At 53.3% G+C, this 12,681-nt stretch overlaps 1 protein-coding gene across 8 annotated transcripts in view; it reads right to left on the bottom strand.

Annotated features, from left to right (window-relative positions):
* Window positions 1-12,681, bottom strand: part of PTPRU (protein tyrosine phosphatase receptor type U) — a 74,437-nt gene that overhangs the window by 23,586 nt on the left and 38,170 nt on the right. For 4 of the 8 annotated variants that reach the window (XM_058677940.1, XM_058677942.1, XM_058677939.1 and 1 more), the window contains exons 10-16: window positions 12,325-12,526; window positions 11,953-12,055; window positions 10,367-10,640; window positions 9,734-9,770; window positions 8,865-9,003; window positions 6,838-6,867; window positions 4,227-4,384 (exon numbers count right to left, since the gene is read on the bottom strand). In XM_058677940.1, the coding sequence (XP_058533923.1) occupies window positions 4,227-4,384; window positions 6,838-6,867; window positions 8,865-9,003; window positions 9,734-9,770; window positions 10,367-10,640; window positions 11,953-12,055; window positions 12,325-12,526 (943 nt within the window). The remainder of the gene's footprint in view (window positions 1-4,226; window positions 4,385-6,837; window positions 6,868-8,864; window positions 9,004-9,733; window positions 9,771-10,366; window positions 10,641-11,952; window positions 12,056-12,324; window positions 12,527-12,681) is intronic. The other 4 variants (XM_058677949.1, XM_058677955.1, XM_058677960.1 and 1 more) reach the window with 1 other exon arrangement.

The following is a 12,681-nucleotide window of genomic DNA, read 5'->3' as shown; positions in this document are numbered from 1 at the left end:
ATCCAGCTCCCTGCTAATGCACCTGGGGACACAGCAGAGGATGGTCCTAAGTACTTGGGTCCCTGCCACCCACGTGGAAGACCCAAATAGAGTTCTAGGTTCCTGACTTCAGGCTGGCCCAACCCCAGCTGCTATTTGGCTATTTGGAGAGCAAATCTGCAGATGAAAAATCTCATTCTTTTCTCTGTTTCTCCCTCTCCTCCTTGTGCCACTTTTTCAAATAAATATTTTTTAAAAAATAAATCCTTCAGCAATAAATATGCTAAATCCAACAACACACCAAGGAGTAGGTACAGCTATAATGCTGCTTGGGACACCCACATTTGACAGCAGGTACCTGGATTTGTCCTGGGTCCACCCCACCCCCATTCCAGTTTCCTGCTAATGTGCAGCCTGGAAGGCAGCAGGTGATGGCTCAAGTACTTGGCTCCCCACCATCCTCTCAGTTCCTGGCTTCAACCTGCTCCAGCCCCAGCTATCATAGGTATTTGGGGACATTAACCAACAGGTAAGACAATAATACCTCTGTCTCTATCTCTCTCCCTATCATGTTGCCTTTCAAATACATTGTGTATCTATCATGACAAAGCTGAAGCTACTCCAGGAATTTATGAAGGTCAAGTTAAACAATAGAAAATCTAAAAATGCCACTCACTGTATCACTAGAGGAAAAAAATATACGGCCACCACAAATAACTTTAGGGGCAAAAATGGCATTTGACAAGTTTAATACACATTTAAAATAAAACCTCTCAGCAAACTGAAAACTAAGGGGAACTTTGTTAACCTAACAAAACATGCCTACCACAAACCCATGGCAAACTTCATTCTTGATGTGTAAATGTTAGAAGCATTCCTTTTAAAGTCAGGAAAATAAAACAAGGATTCCTGCTATAAGCACCTCTATTCAGCACAGCACTGGAGGGCCCAAGCAATGCCAGGCAGGAAAACATGGCAGGTGGTGCAGAAGAAATGGGAAAGAAAAAATAAAACTGTTGGCACTGGCATACGCAGAAAAACCTGAAAGATTCTGCAAATCAGTAAGAGGATATAAAACATACACACAAAAATCAGCTCTATGGCCCTAGAGAAGAAACTATTAGAAGCGTAATTTTAAAAGAAAAGAGCATCATTTGCAAAAGAAGTCAGAAATAAGGGATTTGAGATTGGCACAGTGGTGTAGCAGCCCAATCCTCTACCTACAGAGCTGACATTCCATATCAAGTCCCAAGTGCTCCATTTCCCATCCAGCTCCCTCCTTGTGGCCTGGGAAAGCAGTAGAACATGGCCCAGGGTCTTGGGACCCTGAACCCACATGGGAGACCTGGAAGAGGTTCCTGGCTCCTGGCTTCAGAATGGCTCAGCTCTGATCATGGCAGCCAACCGCGGAGTGAACCATGGGATTGAAGATTTTTCTCTCTCCTTTCTCTTTCTCTCACTGCGTGTATGTGTGTTTGTGTGTATTTCTTTCACTTTCAAGTAAAATAAAACAAATCTTTTTTAAAAATAAAGAAAGAACCTAAGGATGCATCTAACAGAATACAGACTAGCTTCTGTGAAGAATATCACTAAGAGATATTTGTGATCACACTACATGGGTGATATGTGTCATGCTCACGGGCAGCATGACAATTTTATCAGATGTCTGCTCTCCCAGATGGACCCACAGATTTAGCACAAACCCATCCAGTGGAACTTTTCAGGGAATTTGAAAAGACAGTTCAAAAACGCATGAGGAAAAGGATGAGAATCAAGCAGTAAGGACGCCCTCGGTGAGGTGTGGAGTTGGGGGATGGGCTGGAGTCCCCCACAGCAAGACTCAGCCATGGTCATCAAACAGAGTGGTCCTGACTGATGAGAGAGCACACAGCCAAAACAGCACATCACAAGCAGACACGTGCAAAGAGCAGTGAGAGGAAGAACTCAACAAACGATACTGAGAAAGCTAACTATTCCAATAGAAGAAAATGAAACTTCATTCACAGCACCCATCAATGTCAACTCTAGAGACAACATTTAAGATGCTACTATAACACTTCCATCCCACTTCAGGACACTTGGGTCCATGTCTTGCTCCTCTCCCCCATCCAGCTTCCTGCAGGTGCATGCCCTAGGAGGTAGCAGGTGACTGGGCCATTCCCCTCCCCCTAGGAGACCTGGATTGCTCATCCAGGTTCTGGCCTTAGCCTGGGCTAGCCATGACTATTGCAAGCAATCTAGGGGTGAACCAGTGGGCAAGGGATCTCTCTCTGTATCTCAAAATAATAAGTAAATAATAGCAGTTCCAGATGAAAATTTCTATATACAATATATAATATTAACACTATAGGGAAAAAAGTAAAAACTGCCTGATGACCTGGTCTAAAGGAAGAAGTTAAGAAAACCCAAAAAGTAAAAATCCAAAAAGAAAGTGCTGATGAATTAAAACTACTTTAAAAACCCTTCTGTTCATCCCAAGACACTATAAATAACCAGGAAGGATGAGCCACAAATTGCAGAGAGATATTTGCAATGCCTAAGAGACAAATCTTTATTATCCTAAATATATAAAGAACTCCTAAAAACCACTAAGAAAGCCACAGACATATCAAAAAAAAAAAAAACAGCAATAGAAAATTAGGTAAAAAACATGAACAGGCACTTCACAGAAAGAGACCTGAATGGCCAGTAATGACTTGAAAGTATGTTCAACCTCACTCGTAATCAAAGAAATGCAAATGAAGACTATAGAAAATTCTCATCTTCTATACACTAGCTCGGCAGAAGCAAAGAAGGCTTGCAAATTTTGATCTTGATATACATCAATAGAAAGTACTCCACACGCTGCTGGGAGTATAAAGAAGCCAAAATCCCTACAGAAGGCGATTTTCCTTGTCTTGCCAAGTTGAACTCCATGCCCTGCGGGGTCCAGCAACACTGCTTCTACAGCCCCAAGAGCAAGTGCAACTAGATGAGCAGACACTCATGTGAGAATGCTCACAATAGCCTCACCAAGGATAATGAGAAAATAAACAGAAATCCAAACATCTAGGATGGCAGAACGGAAAAGCAGCCTGCAACACAGTCATAACAGGACCATCCATCCGTAACGGTACACAAGCTCAGCAAAACAGCCTCCCGGGCAGATAGGAGAGGCACAATGCTGAGCTGAAAACCAGAGTGTAGCCTGGCAGGTTAGGATTCCCACATACCATGCAGGGGTACGTGCATTCCACACCCCTAGCCTCAGCTGCCCACTAATGCACACCCCAGAAAGCAGCAATTGTGCCCCAAAAGGCTGGGTCGCTGCCTTCACATGGGAAACCTGAAACTGGGTTCCTAGGTCCTGGCTTTGGCCTGAGCTACTGCAGGTATTTAAGGAATGAACCAGTTGGATCCCTCAACTTACCTCCGTCGGAGTGTTTCTCTAGCATTTAATCACATATATACATATATGTGTGTGTATCTTATACATATATATCATTTATATGTTTTTTATAAAGCTTGAAGATAAGGTAAACTAATGGATGCACTGTTTGAGAATACATACACACACTTTGTGAAATTATACCCAGAATTCAGAGAAAATTATGCTGGAGGGACAGCAAGGAGGGGCAGCCAAATGATGTGTTCTCATTCACCAGCTATCCTATGCATCATATATTCTCATCGGTGCCAGTCAATACCAAATAGGGCAGAGAGATGAGCAACGAGGAAGTTTAGGACACATTCCCAGCACATCGCAGCTGATGTACCAACATCAGGTGATCTATACACATGGTATTCATGTCATCCAGGGTTATCACTGGCCTTACCAGAAGAGATGATTTTTACTTCTATTGTGAACATGTCAAAATGGACATCCAGAGAGGTTCGGCAAATTGCCCCAGGTCACACAGCAAAGAAAGGTATCCGTGGTAGGCCCATGTCTGCAGGATGATACATGGGACCCTCGCAGCCACTGGACGCCCACCCCTCACACAACAGGCTGAACAGCAGCGCTGGACACCTTCTCCTCACAACTGTCCTGCTGGATCTTGTGCCCATGATCCTCACAGAGCTCCTGGCAACCCCCCAGGAGCAACACACAGACCCCACTACCACCACCACCACCAGGCTCTCTGCATGACCAGCGCCAGTGCAGCATCCAGCAGGCGCTCAGTGAATGCTTCCGCTTGGGGCATTGGAGATGTTTCTGCCTTCTGGCTCATGTGGGGAACCCCAAGTCCCGGGCAGGGCGCACTCACCCCGCGGGCTGTAGCCATGGGCGTCCATGAAGCTCAGGCCCAGGCGCTCATCCTCCTGCAGGGTGCTCTGGTCCGTGAAGCTCCGGTCCACAGCACTCATCATGTGCGTCTTCTCCTGGCGGTAGTTGACCGTGGCCTTGGTCATGTTCACTGGCTTCCTGCAGGGGGAGCCACAGGGCATACAGGTGCTGGGTGGTACTGGACAGTGGACTGTGGTGGGTAGCAGGCCCAGCAGTCAGAGGCCTTGGGACCAGGGATAGAAAGCCATTCTAGAAGCATCCCTAGAAGGATGCAGACGCGGCTTGGCCTCCATCCTTCACTCACAAGACCCAGAGAGCTGCTGACTCACCCTAAAGGGTTAGCAGGGTCTATACTCTGGGACCCTCTGCTGATGGCAAGGGATGAAGCACAGAGACCTCGGGCTGGGACCTTGATCACCTGGCCCTGTGTGCTCATGGAATGGGCAGAAAATTCCCTCTGGACCTGATCCAGCGTCACAGCAAAGCCACCCTTATTGCACCCAAACCAGGATGAAGGCAGATCCAGCCACAACTTGTCCCCCCTCCCAACTCCCTCCCCCGTCCTCTGAGACACCTGCCTGGGAACATGTCTTCCTGTAGTGAGGACACCACGTGCCCCCCTCCACAGAGAAGGGACAGGCCCAGCCCATGCTCAGGGGTGCCTCTGGCAGACAGCAAACTCCAGCCTGGGCTCCTTCTTACTCCCAGCACCCCCAGATGGCCCTGCCAAGAACCATGGGACCTTGCAAAGAGATCTACATGGGATCCATACTACCACCTCTGCCAGAGATCCAGACCACTGGCCCAGAGAAACCACAGGAGGAAGCTGGGGACACCTTCATCCCCAACTCAGGCCCAGTTCCATAGTGGGAACAAGAGTCAGGATTCCAGAGAAACTCCGGGGAATGAGGGAAAAGGAAACATGGGGTGGGGAGCAGGAAATATGGACCCAGGAAACAAGTAAAGGAGGCAACTGACTTGGGACGCTGTGGGGGCTGCAGAGGAACCCAAGGAGCATGGAAGGGTCGAGAGGAGATGGCCGATCACCTGCTCGGTCCCACAGCATGTGGGACACAAAGCAGACCTGAGATGGGACTTCCAGGTTGAAAGTGCTCAGGGACCATGATCATCCAAGAGATGTGGCAACCAATGAAGGTGTCTTCCAAGCAGAGAAATTCCAACGAGCCTGCCCAGGACACCACAGCTGCCCAGAGAGGGTGCAGGACAGGATGACCTGTGGATGTCCCACCTCTAGAACTACAAAATCCTTCCTGTGTGGGCCCAGCGGCGTGGCCTAGCGGCTAAAGTCCTCGCCTTGAACGCCCCAGGATCCCATATGGGCGCCGGTTCTAATTCCGGCAGCTCCACTTCCCATCCAGCTCCCTGCTTGTGGCCTGGGAAAGCAGTCGAGGATGGCCCAATGCACTGGGACCCTGCACCCGTATGGGAGACCTGGAAGAGGTTCCTGGTTCCTGGCTTCGGATCGGCACAGCCGTTGTGGCTCACTTGGGGAGTGAATCATCAGACGGAAGACCTTCCTCTCTGTCTCTCCTCCTCTGTGTATATCTGACTTTATAATAAAATAAATAAATCTTTAAAAAAAATCCTCTCTGTGCAGCCATGTCATTGCCAACACCACCACTGCCGGGCACTAAGCCAGCCCAGCTGCCCCATCCCACCCTCTGGGCACCACCTTCCCCGGGGCCCAGGACAGAAACTTAGGGGTCAGGTGGGGAGAAGCCATGACCTTGACCACCTAGAGGAAGGAAGAGGATTAGGAGGGAACAGATAATGAGAAAGGAAAGGAAGAAACAGAGAGTAAAAAGACAATAAGAGAAATGGGGAAGGGAGCAGAGAGGGAGGAGGGATAGGCCAGACCCCAGCAAACCCCAGGGCAGACAGACAGAAAACCCTGTCCAGCTGACTGCTGGCCCAGCAAGCTGAGCAACAGCCCGAGGGGGCCTTCAGCAAGTGGTGCTGGCCTGAAAGGCCATCTCCATGCACATAGAGCCCTGTCTCCAACAGGACTCCTGGTCTACCTGGGAGAAGACCCACATACCCATTTCTGGTGCCTGGGAGCCAGGACGGGCTGGCTGACCTCGCTGTGAGAGTATGTGGCTGGAGCTGAGCAGACACTTCTGGAAGTTCTGCTTTCAGGCTCACAGATAAACCGCCCAGGGAACGCGAGAGGCAGAGCTGCCTGCTCAGCAATTCAGGGGCTCAGGTGGGGGGTGCAGAGGTGGCTGCTGGGAAAACTGAGGCTGGGAAACAGTGACCTGAGTGGCAGGTCCCAGGAGGAGCAGGTGCAGAACCCAATCCAGTATGGAGAAGACCCCGAGGACTCAGGCAGGGAATGTGACCTGCACAGGGCAACTCACAGAGCCAGCCTTGAACTTGCAACTAGCTAATTGCAAAGCCAGCACAAGTACCCATACCTCGGGGGAAGCAGGGACAGGAAGATGCAAACAGAAGCGAGAATTACAAAAAGGAAAACCAGAGCAGAGGCGGCCACCAAAATCCCCAGGCCAGCTGGGGAGGAAGGGGCAGGAGGTCTTACCCCAAGAGGGACCTCCCTGGCTGGCACTACTTACGGGTAGTAGGAGTAGGCGTAGTGGTCCCTCCTGGCGGCGTGCAGAGAGAAGACAGCACAGTGGGTCCCAGGCCTCCCTACAAGGCTGGCCCGAAGGCCACACCCCAACCTAAGGCCTCCCTGCCCCCCAGTAGCTGGCCAGGAGCCCTACAAAAGTCCCTTGCAACCTCTATGCCCTATCCCCCACATCCCAGCACCGAGTCCCTATCACAAGTCCTGACAAACCTCATGCAAGTGTGTTTGAATGCAATGTCAGACCAAGTACAAAGCGCCTCTCTGTAGAAGGTCAGCCTGGATGGGTTCGCCAACCGTGTGACACAGGCTGTCTCCCCTGTGGGGTCCTAACCATGGATCTCTGACCCACCCCCTTTTGGCAAGGGTGAATGAGACCACACACACACACACACACACACACACACACACACACACACACACACTCTCTGCTGTTTCCCTCTCCTTGAGCGAAGACTACAGGCCTTCAAGTGCCACCTGAAATTGCCTAAATTGGCCCCTTCCTTACAGCCCTCACCATCCCTACCTAGAAGAGCCGCTTCTCAGGGCCCTGTGGGAGAGCCATCTATGGTGCACCTAACGGCGTACCTGACGTGGGGAGACTAGTGACTTAAGCCAGTGGCTTTAGTTACGATAACTGCACGCCTAAGAAGCGAGGCAGGATTGCTCCAGGGGTCAGAATCCAAGAAGCAGAAATTTTCCGATGCATCCTGAGCACCAGACAGTGCCAGACATGGAGCAGGTGCTCAGGACCTAACGTACTAAGGGTACACAGTAATTACTAACTAAATTAACAAAAATATTTTCCCCTGCAGCTGTGCAGCAATGAGAGGAAGGGAAAAGCAGAGTCCAACACCTGGACAGGTCAACCCCAACCCTCCTTGCCATGCTGGCACGTCCACCCCCAAACTCTCTCCTGCTGGAACCTGCCTCGGCAGCCCTGGCCAACTCATTCTCATCTTCCTGGCTTCTGCTTATCTGCTCCCGGCAGCACAGAACAGCCAGCGCCAACTCACTGATGTATGCCAGCCTGGCAGCAACAGGGACTCCACAAACCAGAACCCAGGTGGTGGTGGCGGGGAGGAAGGGTACAGCTGGCTCTGCCTCGGGCTCCTTGGGTGACCTTGAGCAGGTGTGTGCTCTCAGGTGCTTGGACCACAGTGTCCTGGAGCTGCCTGGTGAGCAAAGGGTCTCAGAAGCCCTCACCCCGCCTCCTGCCAAGACTGCTGCTCAGCCTTCTCCTGCTCCATGCCGGGGGCAGGGGCGCCAGGGGGCCTCGCAGGCAAGGGTTTTTCTTTTCCACTTTGAACAGTGTTCTGAAGACAGGCTGTATTATTTTAAAAAGCTCTGGCCACCATCTGATTGTATGCCCTTCAACTACATGGCATCTCTCACTTTCTGAGGCTCAGAGCCCTGAGGGTTCTAAATTCTGAGATTCTTGGAATTCCAAGTCTTGAATTTCTGATCCACTACGATCCGGGGTTGTGGATTCTGAAATGTGCTGGGGATGCATGCCATGCTCCACAAAATGCATCAGGCATGTGGCCTGCGTAAGCGCAGGGCTGCACCTTGAGGCCCAGGAGGACTCCATAGGGACTTACGGTTCAAGGCAAGCCCAGCCCAAAAGAGGACAGGGCCTGAAAAGAGCCCTGGCTCAGGTCCCTGGGTTTGAAGCTGAATACACGCCACCCACTGCTCGCGTAGTCCCATGGTCACGATTGCACCTTGCCTACTGCAGCAGCCCCCATAACCACAACCACAGCAGGGGAGTGCCCACTCCCAGCACAGCCCCAGGCACCCTTCCCTGGATAAATGCACCTGGCACCAGCCAGTCCTGTGCTCCAGCTACTCTGCCTTGGGACAGTGCCATGTGCCAAGTGTCTGGCTTCCTGCTACCCACCTCAGAGCCTTCCTGTAGGTCCAGGCCCCAGGCGGGCGGCACTCCCCTAACACTGGCCACCATCACACTTCTGTACCCACCAGCCCTCTTGGGGGGGGAACCACAGCCCCACTCACCCCTTGCGGATGATGATGATGATGGCGCCTAGCAGGAGGATGAGGACAGCAAGGCCCCCCGCACAGATGCCCAGGATAAGGCCCATCTCCTCCGACCTCTGCGACACCTCCAGGGGCTGCTTGCTCTCCTTGCAGGCAGCTGGGAGGACAAAGCAAGACAGAGGGTCAGAGAGCAAAGCGGGACACTGAAGTCCCCGCTGCAGGGCCATGAGCCTCCAAGCAGACAGGTGGGCTGCAAGAACCCACTTATGCACAGGCCACTGTCCCTCAGCAGCCCAGCACTGTCTGCCACTCCATCAGCTCCAGCCCCGCACTCCCTGCGCTCCTGAGTCAGACTCTGCCTGCATCCTCACGGCTTTCCCTGCTCACCATGTGCTAAGCCCTCCCCAGCATTCAGCACATCAGTGGGACCTTCAGACCCAACCCCTTCCCTCTGGGGAGGTGATGGGGACAGGAGGCTAAGGGGGCACCTAAGCACAGTTCAGGACTCTCTCCCTGGTGGGACCCAACCACTTTCATATCTGGAAGCAGAGGCTACCCCTACCCCAGGGTCCCTACTATGCCCACCTCTCTCTTTCTCCCACCATAGGAAAGGAAGGCGAGACAGAGAATTTAGAGTCAGTGCCCAGCCTAAGCACAATGACATCTGTCCTTGGGCCTGCCAAGGCCCCTGCCAATGCCCCTTTGGTGACCACAGTGAAGTCAGGAGGACTGAGAAGGGGGGACCCTGCTGTCCAGCCTGGGACAAGGAGCCCTTGTTGTGAGCCACAGGGGCACTGGAGAAGGTCAGTTTGTGACCGCAGGCTTCCAGCCATCCCTCTGCTCAGGATTCCACCAAGGAAGGGCTGGGGGAAACCAGGGGACCTCACCTTTTCTGGCGATGCGAATGCAGTTCAGCCGAGTCTCCTGGAGGGGCAAGAAGTAGGGGCCTCTGAGCCACTAAAGCCCTGATCACCACCTCCCCAGGACAGTAACCTCAAGGCCAGGGCTCTTGGGTCTGATCTGGGCTTTGTCTGGAACCCAGGGGTGGGGCCTAGTAGGGAGAAATCTGCCACAGGTGGTGCCCTAGGAAATCAGAGATTACCCACAAAAGGAAGTGCAGGGGAAGGGGGCAGGGCCTCAGAGCAAGGCGGGGCCTATACCCTGGGTCAGGATAGAGAGAAGCCAGGGAACAGATCTAAGGAGGGCGGAGCCTGGAGGACAGGGCGTGGCCTGGGGAGGAGGTGGAGCCTACGCCTAAACAAGTGGAGGTCAGGACCTGAAACAACTCCAAGGGAAAAGGTTACTAAGACAATAGGTGTGGCCAGGACTGGGCTGGGGATGGGGACTGAAAAGGAGTCTGGAAAAGAAGGGTCAGGAGCGGACAGAGCTCTGTGGGAAGGAGGCGGCGGGGATGCCAGGGGCAAGGCCTGGGACATAGAGCACCAAGGTGAGCCCACCACCTGGTGTCCCGCACCTACCATCCGCCACCCCCAACCTCCAGCACACGATGGTGTCCTCACCCCCTTCAGGTGGCTTGCCGCCTGGAAGTAGATAAGGTAGGACTTCCTGGGCTCCAGCGGAGGGTTCCAGAAGCCACGGTAAGTCTGGTTGTCCCCCACGGTGAAGGGCATGGCCTCAGGCAGACTGCTGGCCACCAGCTCAGCCCCAAAGTAGTGCACCAAGCCGCGGGCCAACGCTGCCTCAAAGGTCAGAGGAATTGGGAAGCAGTCCTGGACGCCGAGCTCCCTCCGCAGCCGCCGTGGCCGCTCCTCCTCCACAATCACCTGGTACACACTGGACAGGGAGGGCAGGGCCCACTGGTCACAGCTGGCCAGAGGCTGACCAGAGCCACCTGGTCACTGAGGGTGTGGACTCTGGGCTCAGGCCCACCAGGGGGATGACTCTCAACTCCACCCCTCATCAGTCAGGCAGTCCTTATACATTCTAGATCTCAGGTGTGTCCTCTGCAGCATGGGTGGAAGTGATCAGGGGCTGAAGGGGCAGCGTGGAGGAGGGGGGCAGAGGCCCACGCATGTCAGCTGCTCCTCCCACCACTGCCCACAATGCAGAGAACCGGACTCTGGCCCAACAGAACTACACTATAGGTCCACCCTGCCTCCCCAGAGGGTCCTCCCGTGTATGACACAGGACCAGGAAACCCGTCACCAATGGCTCCCTTCTCAGCCTAAGGCAATTGCAGACTGATCCATTCATTCAGAAAGTGCTAACTAGGCTCAAAACAAGGGGCCCCGGGCATCCAGTACTGGGCCTCCCCCCCCCCCCCCGCAGTGTCTACACAAACAAAGGCACACTGATGCTATGTCTCTAGACCCCTCTCAAACATTCCTCTGCAGGTCACAAGTCCCTCCTCCTTGGGTTCAGGTCGCCCACCCAAACTTGGGAGCCCTGGTCCTGACCCCTGTGCATTTAAAAAAACTTGACAGAACAGGCTACTGCCACAAGCTCCTCTAAGCCCTCTGTGGAATAAACCAAGAGCAAATCCACAAACGCTGACGAGTTTACCTATTTCCCAGGCACCCTCAGTAACAGCCAAGAACCTCTGCCCTGTGAAATGGAAATGCCTTTCCCCTGCTCCCCAACTGCTCCTCTGGAGCATTCCCATGGTGGGGAATCATCCCAGGATGTTGTTCACTAGCCCAGGGACCATTCACACTCCATGTTCACAAGCCAAGGTCAAGGACAACAAAAATTAACATTAGCTGGCAGCACACCTCTCTTCATTTGGAGAGAGCTCCATTGTGCAAATAAGAAAACAAGATCCCAGGAGGTAGAAGGAACGTACTCAGTGATACAGCCGTCCTGCCTTGCCCCATACACACACACACACACACACACACACACACACACACACACACACACACACTGCAAGGATCAGGCCCGCCATTATCACCGCTGAGAGAGCTGGCCAACCTGGCTCCCAGAGGACAAGCACAGGAGAAGGGTTCCCCAACGTGGCCTAGGTTCAGCTGCTCTAGGACTCCAAGGCCCCAACAAAGAGTTTAGCTAGCGTTTGTGGGTCATGGGAAGGGCCCCTTCCCAAGGCCCTGGCCTCCCCAGCATCCAGTGTCCACGCAGCCTTCCTCACCTGATGGGCGCACCACGGCCCTGTGCCGGCCTCAACAGCACAGTGATGGTGTTCTCGGACTCACCCAGTGGTGCCGGCATGTCAGCGTAGTCAAAGCTGGGGGCTGCAGAAGCCAACAGGGTCACAGGCAGCTGGGCCGGGAAGGTTCCACCTGCAGGACCCTGACCACCATTCTCGGGTTTCTTCCCCTTAAGCCCAACACTCCTCGCCCCCTCTGACTTCACCTCCCCTGACCCTTGATTTCAGTACCTAAATTGCACCTTTACCTTGGCAGGGGCCCTCTGTCACCACCCCCAGGATGTGTCCCATACCCTCTGACCCCACAGAACCCTGGAGTGCTGGCTTGCCAGCCAGAGGCCCAGTGGGGCTCACCTGAGATGTTGGTGGTGATCTCGGTGAGCGCCGCCTGGCCAAAGCCCTTGCCCGTGCGTGCCCGCACAGAGAACAGATAGGTGGTGCCCGGGTGCAGGTTGGAGAAGACATGGTAGGTCTCGTTGCGAAGTTTGGAGATGGTGCGCCGTGGGCCAGGCACATTCACCGCTGGGTCAGAAGACTCGATGCTCTGGTAGCTGATCTGAGGGACAAGGATGAACACAGAAGAGGCAGCTTCCCACCCACCTTGGTCTAGGGGAGTTGGCCATGCAACTGGCAAAGCTGAGACTTAATGAGACAGTGTGATGGTAGATTCCACTCTGCCCAGGCTTATGGTTACTGGCCTCTCCCTCCTGC

This window comes from Ochotona princeps, chromosome 2, assembly GCF_030435755.1.
Source record: "Ochotona princeps isolate mOchPri1 chromosome 2, mOchPri1.hap1, whole genome shotgun sequence".
NCBI classification, from domain to species: domain Eukaryota; kingdom Metazoa; phylum Chordata; class Mammalia; order Lagomorpha; family Ochotonidae; genus Ochotona; species Ochotona princeps.
The sequence above is the reverse complement of the archived record's forward strand: the minus strand, read 5'-3'. Positions and strand labels throughout refer to the sequence as shown.